This window comes from Chiloscyllium plagiosum, unplaced genomic scaffold (assembly GCF_037043375.1).
Source record: "Chiloscyllium plagiosum isolate Xiang-an unplaced genomic scaffold, Cpla_swu_hap1 HiC_scaffold_9, whole genome shotgun sequence".
NCBI classification, from domain to species: Eukaryota; Metazoa; Chordata; class Chondrichthyes; order Orectolobiformes; family Hemiscylliidae; genus Chiloscyllium; species Chiloscyllium plagiosum.
The window spans coordinates 22,281,299-22,293,942 of NW_028270147.1; the positions used below are offsets into that span (position 1 = coordinate 22,281,299).

The 12,644-nt window shown below is 37.0% G+C and overlaps 1 protein-coding gene across 6 annotated transcripts in view; it reads left to right on the forward strand.

The window, feature by feature from the left end:
* Positions 1-12,644, forward strand: part of fnbp1l (formin binding protein 1-like) — a 206,639-nt gene that overhangs the window by 171,212 nt on the left and 22,783 nt on the right. For 3 of the 6 annotated variants that reach the window (XM_043698825.2, XM_043698826.2, XM_087990466.1), the window contains exons 10-13: positions 1,635-1,793; positions 5,467-5,481; positions 7,134-7,243; positions 11,386-11,518. In XM_043698825.2, the coding sequence (XP_043554760.1) occupies positions 1,635-1,793; positions 5,467-5,481; positions 7,134-7,243; positions 11,386-11,518 (417 nt within the window). The remainder of the gene's footprint in view (positions 1-1,634; positions 1,794-5,466; positions 5,482-7,133; positions 7,244-11,385; positions 11,519-12,644) is intronic. The other 3 variants (XM_043698828.2, XM_087990468.1, XM_087990467.1) reach the window with 2 other exon arrangements.

Below are 12,644 nucleotides of genomic sequence, written 5' to 3' on the forward strand. Positions count from 1 at the left end.
CAGTAAGGAAGTTCTTTTGTTATTTTGTTTCCTTGCAACTAGCTTGCAACACTGAGAATTTTATGGTTCTCCTTTCTTTATCTTCATTGCAGAGATGTTAAGTGATGGTTCTCTAAACTGTGACCTTTATAGTATGCTAGTTCACTCACTAGGACATCAGGCCACTACTGCACATAGATAGTGTTGCTGTTAGTTTTCAAACCCCATTTTTGAATGTTCCAAAGCATGCAAATTATAGTCATAGAGTCATAGAGATGTACAGCATGGAAACAGACCGTTTGGTCCAACCCGTCCATGCCGACCAGATATCCCAACCCAATCTCATCTCACTTGCCATCACCCAGAAGGCTGTGGCTTTTTACTTGAGAGATAGAGTTAGTCAGCACCCTCGTTATCTCTTTCTGCAACTTTTATCTCTCTCTTTGAAGTTTCCCTGACACTCTACAGATGCAACATTCCACTGGCCCCATTCAGGACATTGCCAGACAATGGCTGAATATACATTTGCAGTCATTTTCTTTGTATAATTTTTTAAAAAAAACACATTTTGTCGTTAAAAGTAAACAATGTTCTACATATGCCAGGTTCTGACCTATCATAAGAAGCAAAATGAATTAAATATCCATATTTATCCCCTCACATTTATTAAATTAAACTCAGTCTGCCACTTCTCAGTCCATTGGCCCATCTGATCAAGATCCTGTTGTAATCCGAGGTAACCTTCTTTGCTGTCCACTATACCTCCAATTTTGGTGTCATCTGCAAACTTGCTAACAATACCTCTTATGCTCAAATCCAAATCATTTATATAAATGATGAAAAGTGTGGACCCAGCACCAATCCTTGTGGCACTCCACTGGTGATTGTTTGTTCTCCATGAAGTACAAACATTTGATTAATTATGCTGCAATGTTTTTCATAAAAGTAATAAATGTAAATCTCACAAATAAATCGCTTTATTTACTGTTAATTGTGTGTATTCCTGCAATTGATGATTCACTATTGGAGCATTCTATTTTCTTCTTTGCTAAGACTAATAATTGTTTCACCATGTAAATTGATTTTATCTATACTTGACTGAACTTTTCTTTTCCACTGTAGATATTCCTATTAATTAAGCGTTAACTGTTTTTGATTTCCTTGCGATGTTCCATATTTTTAGATATTTGCACTCATCTATATAATATAGCACAATATTGCATTATTAACCTATTTTGGATGACTGTTACAGGAAAATGCATAGGTAGAAAAGTTACTTTACACCTTTAGATTTAGAAGTGTATAACACTTTTGTGGTCTCTTTATTTCTCCTTTTATTTGATTAAAATGTAGTTGGTCGTAAAATCCTGTTATTTTTGTATTCTGTCTTTCTTGTCACTATAGTCAGCTGAACTGAGGTGTGTATATTGACAAACCACAAAACTGAGATTAGACGATGGGCACTGTTCATTCCACATTGCCTAACCAGTCTTTTAAACTTTTGAATGTCTGGCACATTTTATTGCATGTAACCTTTTAAGCAAAATCTAAATTAATACAATTTGAGAAAACCCATAACTTCTTTTTTGGCCCTTCTCCATTTTGACTTCATTTTCCTTAAGTTTGTAGTTCATTTCCTTTTCTTGTTTTGTTAGCTGCTATTCCCTCCCCTCTCCCCCACCACTTCTTGCTCATCCTTTGATCCATATGGGCTTCAGACTCCCAGGTTTTCCAGGGATCCACTGTCTTACTGTATGAATGAATTAAAGACAGTGAAACCCAGAATTCCTTCTTTCAAGAATTTCAAAAGAGGGGTAAGTTGGTTTACTTTGAACGCGCATTTTGCAGCTGTTTGGATTGCAGCATGTGGCTGATAGATGTGCAGATTTCTACAAGGGCTTCCATGGTTAGTTTGACAGGTAAATGGAAGTGGTATGGCTTCAAATCACCAGTGGTCAGTGTATATCCCCTAACTACTGTGCCAGTGTTAGATGTTACTGGTCTCGAAATAAGTTCTTGAAGCTTGGATAGAATTATGACCCTTTAGCCTCAAATTTTAGCTGCTTTAGTTTGCAAGAATGATAGTTTAATTTTCACTGATAACCATAAAAGCCCTTTTATCTTAATGAGTGGCTGCTTTCAAATATAAAAGTGAGTGTGGGTGTTTCTACTGTCATTTTGTATTTTGCATCATTGTATCTAATGAAATAATGAAGTTGCATGATGTGTACAGGGGGCATTTGGCACTAGAATGGTTCACAATATTCTTTCCTGACCGGTAAACGCAGATGGAGAATAGAATAACATTTTTTTAAAAACCGGCATTTATGTTATTTGCTACACGTTTACACGTAATATGCCTTACTCTAGCTCTCAACGAGTGTGATAAATGAAAGCAGAGATTTTTGACTCGCACATTTTCCTGTTCTGTTGGAAAGAAATAGCATTAAAGTCAGCAAAATTCATAGCTCTATATCTTGGCCTTCACCTGCTGGGTACAGCCAATTAAAATGAGTGATAGATGAGTTTTTTTTTTGTCTATGTACTTCCAATTCTGTAGCAGTCTAAAAGGATATATGTGTCTGATCATTTCAGGTAAGAGATCATTTGTTATCAGAGATAGTGATGTTGTTCCTTTTATAAAGAACTGCAGCACAGAAATAGGTATTCAAACCAGTAGGTCCATGTTAGTTCTAGTTATTCTTTATTGGCTGATATTACAATTGTGAAACATCCCCCCTGTATCTTTTTTGTTTTACCATGATTAGTTGGTTAGCGTGCCTTCACCGAAAATAAATTAGAATTAATAGAAGAACCTTGTTTTATTTTGATGGCTAAATGGTAAGAGGCTGCATATTGAAAATTTGCATGTGATTTTGAATGTGTAGTGCTGAAATTTGTAACATTTTTAAGTTGCAGCATCCCTTTCCAAATGAAATGGACAATATTCCTATCCATAGGAAATAACATGCACAGAATTTCGGAATCTGTATTTCGGTTGAAATGTCTTTCTCTTCATCTGGTTTACGCTAATTGAGTAAAGAATTATGTAATAAAAGAAAAAAACATGTCTATATAGCACCTTCCATGATCTTCAGTGCCCTTTAATAGTTAGCTAATAGAATATTTTAGCAGTGTTGTCACAGTTAGAGAAAACATGGAGAGAACAGTAGGGTCCTGTAAATGGTGATGGCCAGATTTTATTTCCGTTATATTGGCTGGGGGAAAAATATTAAGCAGAACTGATAATGGAAACAAGCACAGCTTGCACCTGCACTTAAATGATGCTTTCAACTTTGAGAGTAACTCAGGTTGGTCACTTTGCAAAACAAGTTGTTTTCAGATTTTAAGTGCTTAACATGTTAAGCTAACCATAAGCTGAAGTAGAGTTTCCATCTTGGATGCTGTCAAAAATCTGTGTTCAAATTGCATTGCTTTTCTGATGTTGGTTCAAGTTTCTGCCTCAAATAAATTGCAAAACTACAGATTTTCAAGTGTAATTGGGCAATGTAATAAAATTTGTTCTTTTTTCTCTAATTAAAATAATTTCACTTAAGAATGATAGTCTGATGCAGTTTCATTAATAAAATTGATAATGAGGAACAAAAATAGGGCATTTTAGTTAAGTGTGGAGAGTATGGTGTTGGAAAAGCACAGCAGGTGAGACAGCATCTGAGGAGTAGGAGGATCAAAGTTTCTGGCAAAAGCCCTTCATCATTCATTTTCAGCACCACGCATTCGACTCTAATCTCCAGCATCTACTTTTGCCCATTTTTGCTAAGTATCTAGTCCTCTATTATATAGACTCTAATTCTAAATAAATGACAATTGCTTGAGAAAGCTATAAGCCATTGGTAAACACTGTGTATATTAAATATTTTAAAAACTTCTCAAACATACTTGTGTTTTTTTGTTGTTGTTAAGTAGATAAACAAGCTTAACTTTGAAGAGCAGTTAGGTGCTATCTTGTATGTGGTAATTGATTAGCACATTGTGAATGGCTATCTGTCTCTGCTTGTGATTCCCCTTCTAAATCACCATTTCCCTTTTTTTAAAAAAAAGCCCCCTGTAAACTATCATCAATGAATCAAGACATTTTCTTTTCTGAGAGCACTTGAGATTTTCTCCAAGGACTATGTATTGTTTTTATTCTCTCTTTAACTTGTGTTATTAGTCAGGCAGCAACAACACCTTTCTGTACATGTGTTGACAATTAGGGGATTTTGGCTTACACAAAAACAGAATTAGAAGAATTGATTAACATCCTCAGCAATTATTAACAAACACATAGAGTGCTGCAGAAATTCAGGTCTAGAAGCATCTGTGAAGCAAGAAACAAAGTTAACATTTTGAGTTTGGTATGGCTTCTTCAGATTGGGTTGTGGATGTCATTGATTGTCACTTATTGCCCATCCCCAATTGCCCTCACCTCCACCATCCCATGCCTCTCCTCCAAAATATTAATCTTGTCTGCCCTCTGTTCTCCTTATTCACACACTCAGGGCACCTCTTGACTGACAAAGGACCAATCCCCTGACTTACTATAGCCTCTTTGACTGTTCAGTGCTTCCCAAATACACCAAGTTGCCACTCTGCTCCCAAATATGTTGTTTGCCAGTTTATCTGTCTATATTACATCAGCACTATATTGTAAGGTATTGTGAGGTCCAAACTGCAGTAGAATGAACTGTATTAGAAGTGAATCCCAAGTATGCTTTGTTGAGGTGAAGTTGGTACTTTGCCAATGCAGGCAGTCACTGCCTGTGGAGTGTGCCCTGAGATTTTGGGGAATAATGGTCATGATAGATTGCCAGCAATGATATTGTGGATGTTGCAGCTGCCAGATACTTGCTCTAACTGCAGAAAACTGTTGCTGCTAAGTTTCTCTCCACTATCTGGGAAAACACCAGCGTAGTGACGTTGCCATTACATCCTGCCGCCCCTGAAAATTTATTATTAAAGTAGCTGAAGGTGGTTACGCCTTGGCATTAAGACACTGTTCTGGTTGTTTTTAATCAGCCTGTTCAGAAATGTTGACACAAATGTTGTTGGGTCCTTATTACTGCACCGCAAGACCTGTCCTTCATTGTTCTATGTGGTTGAGATAATAGGCTGCAACCAGCTACACTTTGTGAATTATGTGACTTCAATTAGTGGAAATTTTTTCCCCGTTTATACAACTGATTTTACTCATATGTGAGACATGACATGACACCAAATATCAGTTACAGCACCGTGCTGCCCTGTATCCACAGGATTAAGGTGGGAGTCCACTTCCTAATCCAAAGGAGCAGATGTCCTGAATATTATTTTGGCTACAATCTGCTAATTTGCTACTTAGCATTTTAATTTTGAGGCGAAACTTGAAATTACACAGGGATGCAGCAACTTGAATGTAGTTGATGCTGTTTATACACAAGTATTGTGATTGATGTAAGTGTAGAACATTTGTAATGATTACTTTCTCTTTTCATATGAACTATGAAGCTTTCAATAAAGCTGGTAAGCGTGACTTTCAACCAAAGGTTTCTTTAACATTCTTTTTGTGAAGGTGTGTGTGGTTGAATTGTCTAATCTACTTTTAAGAAGCTTATACCTGAAAATCTCAGCTTTATTTATTAATCTATGTCAATTGCTGGAAGTCTGTTAGTTGAGTTGTCTTGCTTTCCTTACTTTAAAGACTTAATAGTATTCATTTTCAGTAATAGTTATTTAATGGTTTGGCAGCAAGCTGAAAATTTACTGCAGTGTTCTTCATCTCAATCCCATTCCAAGCATGTGAAAAGAGCTGACGCATTTTGTTGGTATTGGGCTATTGCTGTGTGTGTTTACATGTAACCAGTCTTTTAAGATGCATTTTCATTCTGTTCCCAACTGGTCATCCTAATCCCTTCACCCATCACATCATTAAACCCCTTTGGCAGTAAGCCTGAGCTTTGGTATTTTTCTTGGTCTCCTTTGTTATTCCTTCTCTCACTCTCCCCATTCTTTCAGGATAGAAAGGACTTTCCTAAATGTGAAATGGTATCCAGCATCCTGACCTTGAACTGTAGATACTCTGAATAAAAATAATCTGGCGTAAATGACAGTTATAGGAGTCAAATGCATATCATTTATCACTGGGAGTCAAGTCTGTTGTCCAGATTGATATGCAGTCATGGTTGAGAGACTTCTGCACGGCTCCTAAAGTTTTCTGTTTTACTGTTCTATTTAAAAATTTGTACATTTATTTTTTGATCATTAGTCAAAAGTAATTTTGTCCTTCGTTGCCTCCTTTCCTTCAACTGTGACTAAAGTTGGAATCATAGAATTTTACAGAAGAGACAATTTGTCCCATCATATCTGTACCAGCTCCTGAAAGAGCTACTCAGCTATTCAGTTATCAGTGTTCTGCTACCTTCAGCTTATTTTTGGTTTCTATTGTCCCCTTTCCAACCTGTTCTATTTCAAATCCTTGGTAGCTTTTGAGCACATTTGAAAGATGCATCATTAACTTGTGTGTATTGCGTTACTATTACTAATCGACAGTGTTGACAAATAGAATATATGTCTTTTGCTTTTCTCTAACATTCTTTTGTACTAGTACACACACAGTTTATTCATGATTTACAATGCAATGCTGCTATGCTAAAATGAATAGATAAAGTGGACATGAAATACTTGTTTTAAGACTCAGCTAAGTATTTATTTTTTTTAAAAATATCTAATGGTATCAACAAATTTTAAAAATCCTGTTCTCAAGAAGCATGTCCACAACACAGCAGTGATTGCACTGAAATATTTTGGAAATGTATGTGTGTCATAATAAATGTTACCTTCAACTTGTCTAGTGTGTATGATACTCTTCATTAGGACATCTGATCTGTTGTGGCAAGTGATCTGTTATTGAGCCATGGTTCAAATTTTCATTACCTATGGAGTTTTTAGGAAAATTATAGTGCTCTAGCAGAAAATGTTGAGTAGGAATTTTGCTGTAAGTTTATCGTGCTGCATCAAATCAGTTGACCTAAGAATCATGTCAATCTGTAACTGTAAAGTTGGATTTAGCTTTGCATTGGATGTCACTGCTTTTGTATGTATACAAGGCAATTCTGCACAGTGGTACGGAATTAGTGTTAAGCACATAGTAGCCATTAGTTTCATTTTTGTTATAGGGAACTGTGTCAGAAGACTTTAGTCATCTGCCACCAGAACAGAGGCGCAAGAAACTGCAACAAAGGATTGATGAACTTAACAAGGAATTGCAGAAAGAAATGGATCAAAGGTCTGTGGTTCGCTACATCACACTTGGCTGTGAAGTGTTATGGTATTAAGCATTATAAATCCTTTGTATAATTCAGAATAAGTCTGCGTTTACTCATGGACACTGTAGTCAGACAAACCACAGAAAAACATCAATGCAATAGGAATGAGGTTAACTGACTTCTTATTTTGGTCGGTAATGTACTGTCAAAACTGGCGGATGAAGTAGTAGATGTACTCTTTCACTTACTGATTTAAACTTGAAAGTAAACATAACCATGCCATAGTAATTTTGCATAGGTCTGACTATTGGGACCGACAGTGACCACTTCAAGTGGCAGGAGCCTTAATGTTTATTTAAGAATATATGGCAAGAACCAAGAAATTACTAGCTTAGGATGTCATTATTGATGATATTTGTTTAAAAAATGAATTATATTTACTTTGTTAGGAGTACAAAAGGCTTAAGTAGGGCATATAAGCTTCAGGGATGGCTGGTAAGTAAAACTATAGAACTAGGTCATAATGACCTCATTGTCGCACATTTACCTGAGTATTTGTTTAGGTGGTATCCACATGAGCAACATTTTGTATCCTAAGGTTGAATTCACTGCTCTGAACCAAAAGGCAGAAGAACCTATGGGCGGCACGGTGGCACAGTGGTTAGCACTGCTGCCTCGCAGCGCCAGAGACCCGGGTTCAATTCCCGCCTCAGGCGACTGACTGTGTGGAGTTTGCACGTTCTCCCCGTGTCTGCGTGGGTTTCCTCCGGGTGCTCCGGTTTCCTCCCACAGTCCAAAGATGTGTAGGTCAGGTGAATTGGCCATGCTAAATTGCCCGTAGTGTTAGGTAAGGGGTAAATGTAGGGGTATGGGTGGGTTACGCTTCGGCGGGTCAGTGTGGACTTGTTGGGCCGAAGGGCCTGTTTCCACACTGTAAAGTAATCTAATCTAAAAAAAAAACCTAATTTCTGTAATAGTTACTACTGGAAGGTTGACCGTTGAAAATTGGGTTAGGGTTGGTGATAAATGATGACCTGTATTACTAAATAGCTTGCTGATAGTTTCATACATGAAAGATGACCATGCAACATATCCTTGTTCACACACAAACCTTTCCTCCGAAAAAAGTGTGTTGGAGATCTCTAATCCCTGCTGCATTTCCCTAGCACCATCCTGAACAATCAAAGTTGACTTGCCTGGTTTGAAGTTAATCAGTTCATTAAGGCAGTGCCTGTTGCACCTCTATACCTGAGCGCAACCACTCAACCCCCTCTTCACGTGCTATATAAATTGTTCTTTTCTTTCTAATGTTATTTTCCTTGTTTTTCAATAATGATGAGCGCAAGATGAAAAATGTTTACTTCATATGTGTTTCTTTTTCGCAATATTTCAAGTTCTGTGCCAATAAGCAATTATTTTAAATTTTGTTTCTGAAATTGCCGTAGTGCCCCCTAGAGTGCAAAACCTTATCCATCACAACAGCATTCACTGATCTTTTTAATCTTCCTCTCCTCAACCTATCCAATGCTGAGTAGAGAAAGCAATCCAAAGACCACCAGCCTTTGTAACATTGTTTTTCAGTTTAGGGCTTAAATCTTTAAGCGTCCTTAATCTTAACATATACTTCAATTCAAGCAATTGGTTCTAACAGGTGTGAGAGGAAAATTTTCCAGAACTAGTGTAGGGAGGCTTCAAAATATATATTTTAATAACTACCTCAACTTATATTTTTTGAGGTAACCAGGGTAAAGAGTGCATTTATTGTATTATTACTTGTGGATTTTAGCTCTGCTTTTAATAAGATCTCACATGATTGCCTTGCCATGAAATTAAAAACCCATAGTATCCAAGGAGGACTGGCAAGTTGGATCCACTCTTGGTTTAAGGCTGTTTGCTTTGGAGTTCTGCAGTGTTCAATACTAAGTCCCTTGCTTTTTTGTAGTTTGCCAATGATTTATTCTTAAATGTAGTGAATGTGCTTAAATGATTTGCAGATGATACAATTGGCAATGAAGAAGAAAGCTGTAGATTACAGGAAAGTATGAATGAGTAAATCAGGTGAGCAGAACAGTGTCAAATGGAATACAGTTGGAAGTGGAAGTGTGTGAGGTGTGAAATGATGATCCTTAACTCCACTTTCCTGCCTTTTCCCAATAACCCATGATTTCCTTACTGATTAAGCATTTATCACAACTTTGAATATACTTCATGGCCCATCCTCTGTGGTGAAGAATTCCTCAAATTTAGTACCCTCAGAAATTCCTCAGCATCTCTGACTTAAATACTTGACTCCTTGTTCTGAGATTAACCTCTCTTGTCCTCAATAGTCTATAACTTTAAATATGAGCAGTTATGAGGGCATGAAAGCAGAACTTAAGTAAATTAGCAAATTAGATTAATGGATAGGGCAATAGAGATGGCAGACACACGGTAATATTTCAGAACATACAGAATGGATACATTAATGTAAGAAAAAATCCAGGTGAAAGACCTTTTTTGTCAAGTAGAAATGTTAAGAATAGTATCAAACTAGAGTAAAAAGCTATAATTGCTCAAAGGCAGCTTGCAGTTCAGAAGTTTAAACATAATATAAACAACACAACAAGGAATGATGAACAAAACTATGAAGAGGAAAAAGTTGGAGCATGAGAGAGCGAGCTCACCAGAAACACAAACAAGGTGAGCATTGATTTCATAGAGAGTGAAACTGGACAATTAATGATGGAAAATAAGGAAATGACAGATGAATTGAATTTTTTTTTGTCACTCTTCACTATAGAGGATATAATTAACATTCCAGAAGCAGTTTTGAATCAGGAAATGGAAGAGAGGGAGAAACTCTGGAATATCACCATCACGAGAGAAGTGGTGATGAATAAATTTTGAAGCTATAGACTGACGAGTGCCCAAATCCTGATATCTCAAAGGAAGCAGCTAGTGAGATAGTTGATGTTTTGGTTTTAATTTTCGAAAACTCCATTGATTTGTAGATAGTCTCATTAGATGGGAAGAAAACAAGTGTAACTCACTTGTTCAATAAGGAAGGTTTACGTATCGCAAGGAACTACAGACTGAGTATTTTAACATTTGCTGTCTTTAATAATAATTTCTAACATTTTCCCTATATATTCAATGCATAATTTCAGTTGCATGACACTGTAATCTTTTGCTATAAATTCTGTCTTAGGATCCTCTTCCAAAGCTACATGATGAAAGCTACTGATCCGAAAGCTAGTTCTTCCAAATAAACTTGTTGGACTATAACCTGGTGTTATGTGATTTTTAACTTTGTCCACTCCAGTCCAACACCAGCACCGCCACATCATCATTTAAACAGGGCAATAATAAGACCGTATTTGGAGCACTGCATAGTTTTAGGCAAGGAAGTATGTAAATCAATGGAGGCAGTTCAGGGAAGTTTTTCTTGATTTAATGCTTGGAATCGGTGGGTTGTCTTGAGGTTAAATTGAATGATCCAAGATTGTATCCACTAGAGTTTGGGAGAGTAAGAAGCAACTTGGTTGAAATGTTCTGAATTGTGTTTCCTCTAATTTGTTTTCTATTGCAAGACCTCCAAGAGCTGAAGCCAGGCACCAATGCATTAGTATGCTGGTGTGCATCTGCGCAACTGTGAAGCTTGGAGAAAATGCCTATCCTGACAGCTATTGACAGAGTAAAGATGCTGTTTCCTCTTATGGGAGAATCAGAAACTAGGTGTCATTTTTTAAAAATTAAAGGCTAGGTGAAATTCTTTGAGGATCATGAGTCTTTGGAACTCTTACTGAAAAGATACTGAAAGCAGAGCCTTTGCCTATTTTTAAGGCAGAGGATACAAGGTTTTTCAGTTAGACAGGAATGTGTATTTAAAGTTAAAATCCAATTATCTAGTTTTTTCTTTAATGGTGGAACAGACTCGAAGGGTTAAATGGCCTACATCTGTTCCTTGCTCATAATATAGCAATTTAAGATACTGCATTAATTTATATAATTGTACATGAAGTCATATAAGCTCCTGAAACTCATTAATTTTGCCTGGATTATAATCAGAGGATTTAATGGTAAAAATTTAAATGAAAATTAAACAGTTCAGATCTACTGATATGTCATTTATTTTATGTAAAGTGCACTAATAAGTCTGAATTTTATTTCTATTTTTTCTTAGAGATGCCTTAAACAAAATGAAAGATGTTTATGAACGAAATCCTCAGATGGGTGATTCTGGAAGCTTGCACCCAAAGATTTCAGAGACCATGTGTAACATTGACAAACTCCGTCATGAGATTCAAAAGCATGAGGTAAATTCGAAAATAATATATTTATTGCATTAAAGATGTCAGAGTTGCACATTACTCACATATTTTAAGTATTGGGTATGCTGTAAATTGTCTGACACATCTAATTTTGTTGGTTTGTAGCTGAGTACAAACATGTCAAGTCAGCGGAAAGATATTGCACGTTAGAGGATAAAGACACCAAGTCACAGGTGATTTGGTGGTGGCTTGTTTAAAAAAGACCAAAAGTTATAGATTTGATTTCTGGTCAGAACTGACCTGAGTTTGTGTTTGGAGAGCTTTCTTTAACTTCAATAACTCTAGACTAAGAAAAAAAACATGGAATGAGTCCTGTTATTGGATACTGTCCAATGGCAAATGTAAGTGTTTTGAGTGAGGGCAGAAGTATACTCTATGAAGATTCTAATATAGATTGATATAGGTTAAGTAATCAAGCATTTACTATCCATACTCCTTTTTCATTAATTTGTACTGTCAGTGTTTTTTAAAAAAAATCACACAAGTATAAGTACATTTCGGAGAAATGGGCTATCGGTTAGCGTTGGATGAATCCAACTTAACTGATTTCACCCAAAAGAATTTTCACTAGCCTTTCTACTTCAAGTGGAGGTACATCATGTCTAAGTTGTACCGTGACACTACAGAACTTGATAGACCATATGTTTCTTTTCAGTTTTCTTCACAGTTATGAAACTGATCTGTGAAACTGCATTATAAGCTGGTTGGAATGGAACTTATTTCAGAATCATTTATCACAACAAATTACAACAAAGACCGTTCCCTCCATGACTACCTGGTCAGGTCCACGCCCCCCTACAACCCACCCTCCCATCCTGGCACCTTCCCCTGCCACCGCAGGAATTGCAAAACCTGCACCCACACCACCTCCCTCACCTCCATCCAAGGCCCTAAAGGAGCCTTCCACATCCATCAAAGTTTTACCTGTACATCCACCAATATCATTTATTGTATCCGTTGCTCCCGATGCGGTCTCCTCTACATTGGGGAGACTGGACGCCTCCTAGCAGAGCGCTTTAGGGAACATCTCTGGGACACCCGCACCAATCAACTACACTGCCCTGTGGCCCAATATTTCAACTCCCCCTCCCACTCTCTGCCGAGGACATGG